This window comes from Crocodylus porosus, unplaced genomic scaffold, assembly GCF_001723895.1.
Source record: "Crocodylus porosus isolate Cpor-Errol unplaced genomic scaffold, CroPor_comp1, whole genome shotgun sequence".
Classification (NCBI taxonomy): Eukaryota; Metazoa; Chordata; order Crocodylia; family Crocodylidae; genus Crocodylus; species Crocodylus porosus.
In genome coordinates this window covers 1498770-1511194 of record NW_017728921.1, presented here as the reverse complement: position 1 = coordinate 1511194, position 12425 = coordinate 1498770, and the positions used below count along the sequence as shown (strand labels likewise).

At 45.1% G+C, this 12425-nt stretch overlaps 1 protein-coding gene across 1 annotated transcript in view; it reads left to right on the top strand.

The window, feature by feature from the left end:
* The window catches only part of GRK3 (G protein-coupled receptor kinase 3), a 74494-nt gene that overhangs the window by 37283 nt on the left and 24786 nt on the right, over nt 1–12425 (top strand). The window contains exons 12-13 of the mRNA XM_019539370.1: nt 9773–9867; nt 10860–10967. Coding sequence (XP_019394915.1) covers nt 9773–9867; nt 10860–10967 — 203 coding nt within the window. The remainder of the gene's footprint in view (nt 1–9772; nt 9868–10859; nt 10968–12425) is intronic.

The following is a 12425-nucleotide window of genomic DNA, read 5'->3' as shown; positions in this document are numbered from 1 at the left end:
TTCTAGATGTCCCTATGTCAGGAGCTTCTTCATAATAAGCTTCTTGCAACCGAGCCACAAACCCTCTCATTAGGCAGAGTGCATCTTCCTCCCCCCTTATACAGAGTCAAATTCAAAGAAAACCGAAAATGTTCAGGAGATGAAAACCCCTAAAATCATGAAGTGGCTTCCTCTCAGCTGTCTCCCAGTATCGTCTCCTGGAGGAGTGTGCAAATGTTGATCTGATAGCCAAGAAAAGTCTGCCTGGCCCTGCCCCCAACAGGCATTGTTCAGGAAGGAACAATTTTATCTGTGAACATCCTGTCCACATTGGACATGGTACAGAAAAACAGGATGAGCTGGCCTGGTAATCTGTCCTGAAGCATTTTGTAACAGCAGCTTAAGGAGTTGGATCTCCTTTTCACCGTAGCCCAGGAGGATGTTCCCAAGGTGGAGAGGGGACTACCGGCTATTAGAAAGCGATTACATAGACAAGCATGTTCTTTTTTTGAGCTCCAGGAGGGCAGGTCTACCTTGGGTAAGTCTCCAAAACAGATACAGCTGTCGCAGCAGAGATCAGTCTGTCTTTAGCCCCGTGAAGTGCAGCTCTTCCCCAGCGCGTTTGGCCAGGGACACTTGGGTAGTCCTGACACGTGTTGGTGAGCCACGGGATGAATGGTTCTAGGTTGTCATTGTCTGCTGCTTTACCCCTGGTTCCTTGGCGTGGTGCACAGCACTCGACCTGGGTTGGAGTCCCGTGCCTCATGAAAGCTATGCCAGAGGCCAGACTAGATATTCATAATGGTCCTATCTATCCTGAACCTGTGACTCCATCGCTTCATTTCTGAGCGTGGACTCAGATTCCCTTGGGTCCACCTCCTGTAGTTCAAAAGAAAGCTCTGTAGAGAAGTGGTCTGGTAGGAGATAAAACTCTAACATGACACAAAGTACTTGTCCATAGCCAGACGAATGGCTAAAAACAGTTCGATTTTTTTTTTTTTCCCCCTCCTAAGGATTATCAGTGGATTTCCTTATATAGCTTCCTTTCAGTTCCTAGGAACAGATGTATAAATCTCACACACGTTCTTTTCCCTTCTTTTTGAGCAAGTTAATTCTGGACAGATAACATGCCTGACCTTACCCCTTTCTGCCCACCTCACTAGAAAGTTTTCCTAGATCCAAAACGCGAACCGTAGGACCTGCTGTCTAGCTCTACAAGGTTTTAGGGCGTCCTGACTGTTGGACTCGCTTGGCTTGTTTTGCAGATGGTAGATAAAAAACTCCTCTCACTGGGATGTTAGTCTCTGAGTGGCCCTTATTTTTCCTGCTGATAAGATTTGTGTGTTAAACAGAAAAGCTGCAGGGCTGGAAAATTCATTTCAGTAAAATTAAAGTCTTTTGGATGGAAATCCAGCCACCAGTCCGTTGCTGACTGCCTTTACTTTTCACGGTCTCTCATATAAAACACTGGCCTATGCATCAGTCACTTTAACCGTATGCTTTATGAGTGGCTGTCGGTGTGACCCGGGCAAGTTACTTTTTGATGCTTCTCTGTGCATTGTTCCTCTTTTGTAAAATGTGGGTAGCACTGTATGCATACCTCTCAGAAATTTTCTGAGTCTTAAAGTTTGAATTACACCTTGAGATCCTCAGAAGATGCTGTGGAAGTAAGAAATATTGCTAATTTTGCATTTTCTATACTAGCATGCCCAGAATTTCCGTTGAAGACAACCAAATACTGTCTATAATACTGAACTCAGCCAAGCCATCTCTTGTGATTGAGAGTCCAAAAAATCTGGTAAAAATGTTTATTTAGAGGAAATGTTTTGCTGTAATGGATGTTCTGCTAAAAGGGTAGCAAGTTGTTATCTGGGCAGCCGAGGTCAGTGGCTCCTCTGGGCTGCGTTCAACTTATTATCATCTCTCTTAACTCGCCTGCTGTAATAAGAGGAAACTGCATTCAAGCCTAGCTTATCTCAGCAGGTGCAGGGGCTTTAGGGTCAACCATGACGGAGGATTTTCTCAATGAAAGATAAGCATCAGGTCATAACAGCCCAAGTAAGTGAACTGAACAATAAATCAGGTGGGGTCAACTGTCAAATATTTTATCCAGGAGAACAGGCACTTTATCCACTATAATGATTCCTAGAGACGTTTGTAACAGCCTTGAATTCACAAGCAAAAGGCCATTTGTCCTCAGATTTCTTCAACGAACCCCTGCTCCAAGAGACTCTTGCATTCTCAGTACTGTAGTACAAGACCTCAATTTATGCTTCTTCTGATTATTGATCCTTAAGAAGGGCCTTGGGGGAGGGTGGTGGTGGTGGGGGAGTTACTGTCTGGCTTATAGTGCCACAGTGGTCCTTTCCGCTGGAATTCAGAAACACATTACTATCGTGCCTAGGACCCCATTCTTCATCTTCAGTTCGTCCTTGTGTCTGCATCCATCATTCTGGTTACATCCTTGCTCAGAAGCTGAATGCCTAGATGTTGGAAGACAAATGTTTGATCAGAAGGCTTTCCTTCTGAAGTAATCTGTAAGTGCTGGCATTGGTAAAACATTCAATTGCTATGATTTGTCATAAAGTGGGGTTTTTTCCTCCGCTCCCTCCAGATGGTGTGCTTCCAGAAAATTGTCCTCTTCTGTCATTATTCTGTATGTTATCCAGGATGGTTTAAATAGAAAAGATTATTTTAATGTATTTTGAATTCACACATTTGGAAATGGTTTCTTCCATCACCTAAGTTCTCCGGAGCAATAGCCAGAATGAAACCTGGGACAGGAGATATTACTCCTTCCTGGATTTTTTTTTTAAACTTAATCGTATTTATTTATTTTTAATACCTGTACTCTCAAATTTCTAATCTGGGCAGGGGTGTACTTGGTAGCCGTGCAAGCTTGCAGAAAAGCAATTTTCTTGCCATTTTCCAGTTGGTCTAATAAAAGGTATAATTTTGGAACCAAGAGTTCTAGTTTTTTGTAATCTGGACAGGACAGTTTTAGATATTCCCATTGAGAGAGGAGGCTGGCTTGTTGCATTGCATAAATCTCTGCTATGATTTAAACAGTGAAAAGAGAGTAGGGCTCAAACCAAAGTGAATTCTGCATTGCGTTTCATTTGAAGGCTCCCTCTCCAAACATCTCATTGGACTGCTGAAAAAGTGGAGGCTGCCCCACACTTGATTTTGGGATAGATCCTCTGCCTCCCTGTCCTTTCATCTCGTGTCTTCCACTGGTATCTAACTCTCCGTGTCAGTGTTGTAACATGTCATCTAGGTATAGTGTAAGGTTTTAGGAAGCCTGATTTCACATATTTATATTTCCCATAAATATTTTATTCACACATTTCATATATTTATCCTGAGGCAGAAGGCAGGGCAGAGTGGCACGTTAGAGACTGCTTGGTTCTGAGAGGCATCAGCTTTTGTAGGGTGTGATCCACTTGATCTGATGCTTTGATCTTTCCTAGCATTTGACAAAGTAGGCTGCTACCTACAAAAGCTCATACATCTCTGAACCATTAGTCTCTGTGGTGACACCCTGGCTTCAGGCTAACATGATCTGATCCCCAGAAGGTCCCCGAGGTTTCTAGTAGCTGTACCCTTTACTAGCTGTCCACAGGTTTCAGAGAGAGAATGAAGAAAGGATCCCCTCTCCACTTTCACTTGGAGCTCCTCTCACTGTGTCTATATTGCAGATTTTTTTTATTACCTTTTATCTTAAAATCAAGCTGCCAGGACTTGAATATAAAAGGAAATGCAGCCCTTAGCTGGAAAGTGGGTTTTTGTACATTGAAACACCTTCGTTTACCTGTCTGGATTTCATAATCCAGACTGTATTATTCTTTACAGGTCTGCGTTCTGTCGAGGAGATGGGCGGGTTTTTCCTGACAGTTTTTAATTGGGTTATGTTCTTGCTTGTTTGTAACTATTCACTTGAAATGCTTCTGGGGAGCTGAAGCATAGGGTTATATAAGCACCGGAGGGCGCCGGCATTTTAAAATGTCTGATCTTTATGACTGCAGACTTCAGTCTTCATCTTTCCCAACTGAAGTCTCTAAGCATTTTAAATCTCTCTTGGTATATTTCCATAGGAATTCAGTCAAATGATTGGGTCTTGTCCTACTGCAGATGGCTAAGATGCCTTTCTGTAGTCTCCATCCCTCACTTTGCTTTTTTGCTGTCACAGAGACACCCCATTTCCACCCCACCTCGCTAGGCTCCATGTAGCTCGTGCATTTTAATAGCGATGGGATTCTGGATCATGCTTCCTCCTTCCAGAGAAGTGTTTGGAAGATGCTCTGTGAACTAGCATTTGGGCATACACAGATCTTAACAGGATAGCTGCATTACCTGCAGTCTGTTGTGATGGTTGACTTCCTAAGGTCATTTTGTTTAGACCCCTTGGAAGCCATACGTAAATGAGCATTTGCAGACTGCACACGGAGCATGTCAACATTTCTCAGCTAGGAAGTTGATATCAGTGAAGAAAATGTTTATGAATATCAGTAGATGTTACAGGAAAACAAAGCAGCATGTGATAGCAGCCTGCAAATAGGAACTTGCCTTTCATTTGATGTAAACCATTTGTTCATTTTCATCCTAGGACTGTCCTTTCATAGTGTGTATGACCTATGCCTTCCACACCCCTGACAAACTGTGCTTCATTCTGGACCTGATGAATGGTAAGCAACTTGATGAAAAGAAACATTTATAGCAGAGTTATAAGGGACAGGGTGACGGGATTCGCTGAGAGCTTGGGTATAAGAGGAAGGAGGAAAGCAAGGACGCCAAGAGAAGTGTGTTGGTAAGTCTTTGAAAAGTGGGGGAAAAAAGCAAGAAAGCGTAAAATGTGAGCTTGAAGATGTGTAGCAGCAGAGATCCCCGAGAGACACTCAGGGGTATAGAAATGCATGAATGCATTCTTGGGAGAGGGACAATAACCTGGGCCATCAAAGAAAAGGCAGCGAAGGAGCAGTCAGAAAAGAGGGAGCCCAGTGGGGAGAATGAGGGGAACTGAGTCATCAAAGCCTAAGAGTAACTGTGAAGAGGAAGCAGAGCGATCAGCAGTATCAAAGGCAGAAAACTTGCCCATTAGCAGTAGCTGAGGTTGCTTTAGCACTTTGCGCTGTGCCTTTTCCTAGAGATCTGGGTCAGCCGGGAGCGCTCCGGTATGTCGCGGATCACAGTGCAGAGCTGAACCCTGACTTCATAATTGTCTTGGACTCTGCAAAGGATTAAGAACGTCCTTAACTTATGGCATGTGAATAAGCTCATCACAATGATAAATTGTTGTTTTGGTTCACATACCAGGGTAAATCTATGTATCAACTGTGAGCAGTTTTCTATGACTACTCGGTATCTGGTCCTTGATTGGATAAATGCAAATGCCCTTCTAGCAAGAACATTGCATGTGCAGATTCAGAACTATATTTCTGTGAAAAATCCACCCATCTCACTTGGAAATGTTCTCTCTGAGAATATCCCTGCTAGTCGCATTGGGAGTGGCTGGGATTGCTCCCTGACATCAGTTTCTGAAGGGGAGCAACCACGAGTAAAGTGATTTCATTTTCACAATGGCGTGACACTTGCTGATTGTTCAGCTTGCTTTATTAATGTCCTTGGTGGTTTTCCAGCATGAACCCCCAAATGTGAGGAAGCCTCTCTGCAAGTGATTGGTACAAGCCCCCTCCATCCTTGTTCTGTACCTCTCTGTTTATGTAGCTCATTGCCTGCCAATGTAACAAGACTTTTCTGTTCTTCTTTTCTGAATTGCATTCCAATTTTTCTAATTTTAGGAGGAGACTTGCACTATCACCTCTCACAGCATGGGGTGTTTTCTGAAAAAGAGATGAGGTTTTATGCTACTGAAATCATCCTGGGCTTAGAACATATGCACAATCGATTTGTTGTATACAGAGACTTGAAGGTAATCACTGTTACAATAGAGATTGTATGTACACAGCTAGTTATTAGGTAGTGACAAGTAGTCTAAAGAATGTAACCGAGTTAATGGAAATCCTCCTTTGCACTCAGCTTTTTTGTTGCCAGTTGTTGGGAAAATTTCTAAGCGTCTGTTTTGAATGTTCTCATACTTGTTTCATGCAGGCTTTAGAGTATTGCAATAAATTATAATTTTCTGTTAGATATGGACTGTACTTGGCTTTTTATAGACCAGAAGAGAAATGGCATCTCAGGTAGAAATGGCACACGGTCAGCATTGAGAGAAGGGGAAAAAAGGGTTGCGTGATTACCTGCTAGCAGTATACATCTTGTCCCAAGAGGCTAGATTGAGACCTAATATAGCTTGTCTATAGATTGGGAGCACACATGGCTCTGGACTCCCTGGAGGCCCTGTACTCCCTGGAATTAATTTCCTCTTCATACCATAACTTGAGTCTTAGCTGGATATCTGTTAATGAGAGAAATAGGATGGATACCAGAAAGGACTTTCTCACCCAGAGGTTTGTTAGTATGTAGTATGATACCCTGGGATGGTTGGGGGAATTCAGGGGGTGCAGTTTAAACCATGCAAAGTGCAGCACACTTGAGGAGTAATTCAACAAGTATGCTGGCACAGAACAGCTTCTTCCTTCATTAGCATTTCATGATGAAGGTGCCCCATTGTCCTTCCCATCCAAAGGCTGTTACAGATTTCTTTGTTCATTCCTGACTTTACTGTTTTAAAGGTGTTTTGGTGGAAAGCTCCTGGGTGGCTATGGAGCAGAGGGAGCTTTTTGAAATCGCTTTCTTCTGACGGGAGTAATTTTTAATGTTATCCTTCAAAGAGGTTAACATTTTTCTGCCTGGTGTTTTACTTCTTTGGTAACATATAGCTGCATCCTTTGTGAACCACAGGGACTTCCAGCTCCAGAAGGTCCCAAAGGGCCACAGAAATATCCTTAAAAAGAAAACAGAATTGTAAGTCTCAGGGTACAGACAGATGTAATAATTGTATCACCAACAAAGGGCCAGTGTGGTCCCTATTTTCAAGAAGGGGAGGAAGGAAGAGCCTGGTAACTACAGGCCAGTCAGCCTCACTTCTATCCTGGGGAAGGTCTTTGAAAAAATTATCAAGGGCCACATTTGTGAGAGCCCTGCAGGGGAAGTGATGTTGAGGGGTAACCAACACGGGCTCGTGCCAGGTCGATCCTGCCTGACTAACCTGGCCTCTTTCTATGACCAGGTAACAAAGAGCTTAGATGGGAAGGAGGAAGTCAGTGTCATCTTCTTGGACTTCCAGAAGGCCTTCGACACAGCGTCCCACCCAATTCTGGTGGGCGAGCTGAGGGGCTGCGGCATTGCCGAATGCACGGTCACATGGGTGGCAAACTGGCTCCAGGGGCGCACCCAGAGGGTGGTGGTGGACGGGTCGATGTCGACCTGGGGGGTGCGGGCAGCGGAGTCCCCCGGGGCTCGGTCCTTGGGCCGGTGCTGTTCAACATCTTCATCAGCAACCTGGACGAGGGTGTGGAGAGCACCCTGTTCAAGTTCCCTGATGACACCAAGCTGTGGGTAAAGTGAATACCACAGCAGGCAGGGACCGTGTCCAGGCAGACCTGGAGAGGTTGGAGAAGTGGGCGGATCTGAACAGGATGCGGTTCAACAAGGACAAGTGCAGGGTGCTGCACCTGGGGAGAGGGAACCAGCATTATGGTTATAGGTTAGGGGCTGCCCCTCTTGGCAGCACAGAGGCAGAGAGGGATCTTGGAGTCAGGATTGACTCCAGGATGAATATGAGTCTCCAATGTGACGAAGCAATAGGCAGAGCCAACTGCAGCCTGTCCTGCATCAACAGGAGCATCACTAAGAGGTCCAGAGAGGTCTTGCTCCCCCTCTATGCGGACGAGAATAGGATGGGTTTCAACACAAACAAGTGCAAGGTGATGCACCTCGGGAGGAAGAACCGGCACCATACCTACAGGTTGGGGAACTCCCCTCTTGTCAGCACGGAGGTGGAAAGGGATCTGGGAGTCATCATTGATGCCAAGATGAACATGGGCTGGCAGTGTGGGGACGCGGTCAGGAAGGCCAACCGCACCTTGTCGTGCATCCACAGATGCATCTCAAGCAGGTCCAGGGAGGCGATCCTCCCCCTCTGTGCGGCACCGGTCAGGCCGCAGCTGGAGTCCTGCGTCCAGTTCTGGGCGCCACACTTCGGGAGGGACGTGGACACCATGGAGAGGGTCCAGAGGAGGGCCCTTGTCTTGTTCGGGGGCAGCAGGGCAGGCCCTATGAGGAGAGGCTACGGGACCTGAACCTGTTCAGCCTTCACAAGAGAAGGCTGAGGGGGGATCTAGTGGCCTGTTACAAACTAGTCAGAGGGGATCAGCAGGCACTGGGGGAGTCACTGTTCTCCCCAAGCACCGCCAGGAGTGACCAGGAATAGCGGTCACAGGCTGGCACAGGGGAGGTTTAGGTTAGATATCAGGAGGCGCTACTTCACGGTCAGGGCGGCTAGGATCTGGAACCAACTTCCAAGAGAAGTGGTGCTGGCTCCTACCCTGGGGGTCTTTAAGAGGAGGCTAGATGAACACCTTGCTGGGATCGTTTGACCCCAGTGCTCTCCTGCCATGGCAGGGGTCGGACTCAATGATCTGTCTCGGTCCCTTCCCACTCGGTGATTCTATGACTCTATGAACAAAGGGTACTGATGATCATAGGTATGAAGCAACTAATATGTCTGCATGATGCTGTAGTGACGCAGGTGTAGCAAAATCTCTCCAGTTGTATTCAGGGTCAAAATTGAGGTGGTTTAGCTAACATGTACAGCTACAGGATCATGCACACATCACAGATTGTAACAGCTGCTCCCCCCCCCTCCCCCCCCGCCTTTTAAAACTGCTGCACGTATGTTTATCCATACCCTAAAATGATCCTGGCCAGAAGAAATCCAGTCAAGGGAAGAGCTATGTAGGTAGCTTCAGTGCTCAGTGCAGTACCCATGACTTCGCACTAATCTGCAGAAAACTTATTAATAAAATGCTGCTTAATAATACTTAATATACCTCAGAAGAAAGCAGCTATTGAAATGATATGGATTCATATCTGAATAAACACTGGTAACCAAATAGTGAAACGAAATGTGGTGAATAAGTGCCAAGTGCAAACCACTTTGGTTTAAATAGAGGTTAGAACTTTTATTAACTAGATTAATAAACTCCAGAAGAATTATTTCCATGTTGTATGGCAATAACTCTTGTCCAGTGCGTTCACCTTTCATACCATATTAATGATCTTATTCATCGAGTGAATGTTTGAGGGATCGAGGAGGGGCAGTTGAATTACGGAAGATTAATTGAGAGAAGTGGGTATGTCACTGAAGGTGAAGGAGGTTTTGGTAGATAGCTATGTGAGACAGAGCGACTAGGAGTGATGAGATGTGTCTGAAGTTTTGAAGCTGTAAAATTCAGGCAGCCACACAGAGGACACAGGATATAAGCATTGGCATTTCTGTCCAGCACCTCAAAGGACTATGGAAGCTGTCCCCTGAATTCATGTTCAGTTAAATTCTTTCACGTGCCTCATATTTCAGACCAGTTTCCTTCTCCTGCTTTGCATTACGTCTGAGGGTTGCATTCTTCTGTGTAGTGTTTCAGTATAAAGGTGAATATAAAGCTGTTCTGTCAGATAACACTCGCACTCTGGTTACAGAAGGCTGCTTTGGTACTAGTTTTGTACGAGGGCGGGTTGTTGTAATTGTGGCATCTGAGAGTTTCCGCTGTTTTGTGAAGTTGCTCAAACTTTCTTGTTTTCATTCAACAACAAGCCTCTACTCTTTGCTTATTTCTAGCCTGCAAACATCCTCTTGGATGAGCATGGACATGTAAGGATATCAGATCTTGGTCTTGCCTGTGATTTTTCCAAAAAGAAGCCGCATGCTAGTGTGTAAGTATCCCCTTCTCATGGCTGTGCCCGGTTCTGCTGTGAATCCTTTGCACTTCTTGAAGTTTTCCAAGGAGCATTCCTGCATTGGCTTGGAGATGGGCTAGATGACCTAATAGTTTTCTTCTGTCTCCACTCTCTACAATCCTGTGCAGTTGGAGCAGCTGATGTGTAGGCACAGGCTGGAGGATGACACATTATTTCATGATGATTCATTGTTCAGAGAAAATAAGCACCCTGTTTAATTTGAAGTACCAGATTGTTTTAATTATCCTAAATGATGGCCTTTCTGAAACAGACTAAAATTCAGGGTTTGTTGTGCTCTGATGTACTTGTAGGGTTGTTGTTTTTCTGCTAGGGCTTGGGCCGGATTTTGCTCGTTTCTACCTACTTCAGAGGTACAACTGAAATCTTAGTTTGTTGTCTCATGAAAAATTGTTGTATTTTGTTTGACTTGTTATACTTTTAAAGTCGCATTCATCTTTGGTGTTCCTTAAGTAGGGTTGCCAAAAAAGGATGAGTTTAGCCCGTTCCAAATCATTTGGCACTCGCTGCCTTCTAGGAATGAGCAGCAAAGCTTCCATACCAGCTGCCTCCAACCTTTGCCCTAGGGTAGAAGTGTGCACAGACAGGGGAGGCACGTAGAAAAGAAATGGTAGAGCAGAATTCAGCTTTATGGGCCTGACATCTGGGTTGTGAGTTAGTCTTGCAGGGGCCAGGGCTGGGGCGGACTGAAGGCGTATATAGCTTACCTCCTCTTCCAGCTCCTTGAGGCCTCGTTATAGGTGGAAGGGTAGCAACCGCTAACCCCTAAAAAAGAAGGCTCCATGGTTTCACACAAACTAGAAACCTAAGTGGCTGAAATGGAAACAGTTTAAAATGTCTCCCAGAGTTCATGCCATATTACTTTAACCCTCTTGCTGAGAGAGTGCAGGGTTTCATAAGATGTTAGATGTGTTTTGTAATTGAGATTCTGTTGGTGTTTCCCCCTTCAGTGGTACCCACGGGTACATGGCTCCAGAGGTGCTCCAGAAGGGAACAGCGTACGACAGCAGTGCGGACTGGTTCTCCTTGGGCTGCATGCTTTTCAAACTTCTGAGAGGGTAAGTGCAATCTTTTGCCCTTTTTAGCTTTGATGTCTTTATGTTCAGTCTTTAAAATTAGTAGTGTAGATGTGCTGCTTATTTAAATCTGTCTTACTGCTGTCCCTCCTACTTATTCCACCTCTGCACATAGGAATAAAAGGGTTTTTTTCCAGTTCTGGGCGCCTTCTCCTTTATAATGTTTCTGCCTTTCACAGCAGTTATGGATATGTCAGTGTGGGGCACAAGTCAAGCTATCACACCCTCTTCGAATATAGTACACCTAAAGCAGTGGTTCACAACATTTTTTTAGACTCGTGGCAGCCCTCATTAGACTTGAGGCACCCTTTGGAACATACCAGCTCTTCATTTTCGTACTCTTTTTTGACTAAAGAAAAATAATAGAGCAATTCTTCTGTTTCAAAGAACTCAGAAAGACCAGGCCATGTCAAAATGGTTTAAACATTCTGGATTCCAATTTCAATTCTCTGGGCTTATCTTGTGCATCACGTGCACACATCTAATAGTACGTGGCACTCTGCAGCGCTCTTGAAAAGATCTCAAGGGGCTGGAATTAAAAAAACCCAACACAATAATTCTAAAAGTTAGAAATTTGCAATATTTTCTTCTGAGTTGCTGGGTATCTTTGTCTGATGTGCACACATGTGGGGAAGAATTGAATCTTCAGGTGGGACTGAGGCTAGATGAGTAGTGGGGGAGGGAGGCTGAATTACTTGTCCTGGACAAAAAGCTTGAACTTGATGTGCTGAAGGAGGAACTGGTGCAAAGGTGTGTGGAGCAGAGAGGAGTGATGTGGCCAGCTCAGAGATGGGAGTCATGGATTTTAATGGGTGTCTTTGCAGGGACTGCCGGTAGAGAGATAGTTGTCAGGCTGCCTAGAAAGTGCGGTAGTTGGAGTGTATGTGGTGGGGGGCTGGACAAAAAGCATCAACATGTGGCTGGAAAGACATGGGTGGGTTTTAGAGATGATGTGTAGGAAGAAGCAGTGAAGTTTTGACACCACCTGTGTGTGTGGATTGGAGAAGTAGGAGGAGTCAAATGATTGCCAGGTTATAGGTGCGAGTCAAAGTGAGAACAGTGTGTTCAGCACAGACAGGGAAGTGGGAAGGGCTAGCAAGAAACATCAGTGATTAGTGATGATGACAGAGACCCAAAAAGAGACATCTCTGGTCACCTGGAGTTGCAGAATCCGATGTGCACTAGCTCTGTGTAAATAGTGATGGCAGGGCTGTGTTGCCCTTTACTGACCTGAACAGTTAGCTAAAATTCAGGGGCCTGTTGGAAGGACAGTCTGCTAATGATTTCATAGATTTCATAGACATTAGGGCTGGAAGGGACCTTGGAAGATCATCGAGTCCAGCCCCCCGCCCGAAGGGCAGGAAGTCAGCTGGGGTCATAGGATCCCAGCAAGATAAGCATCCAATTTGCTCTTGAAGATGTTCAGTGTAGGTGCTTGAA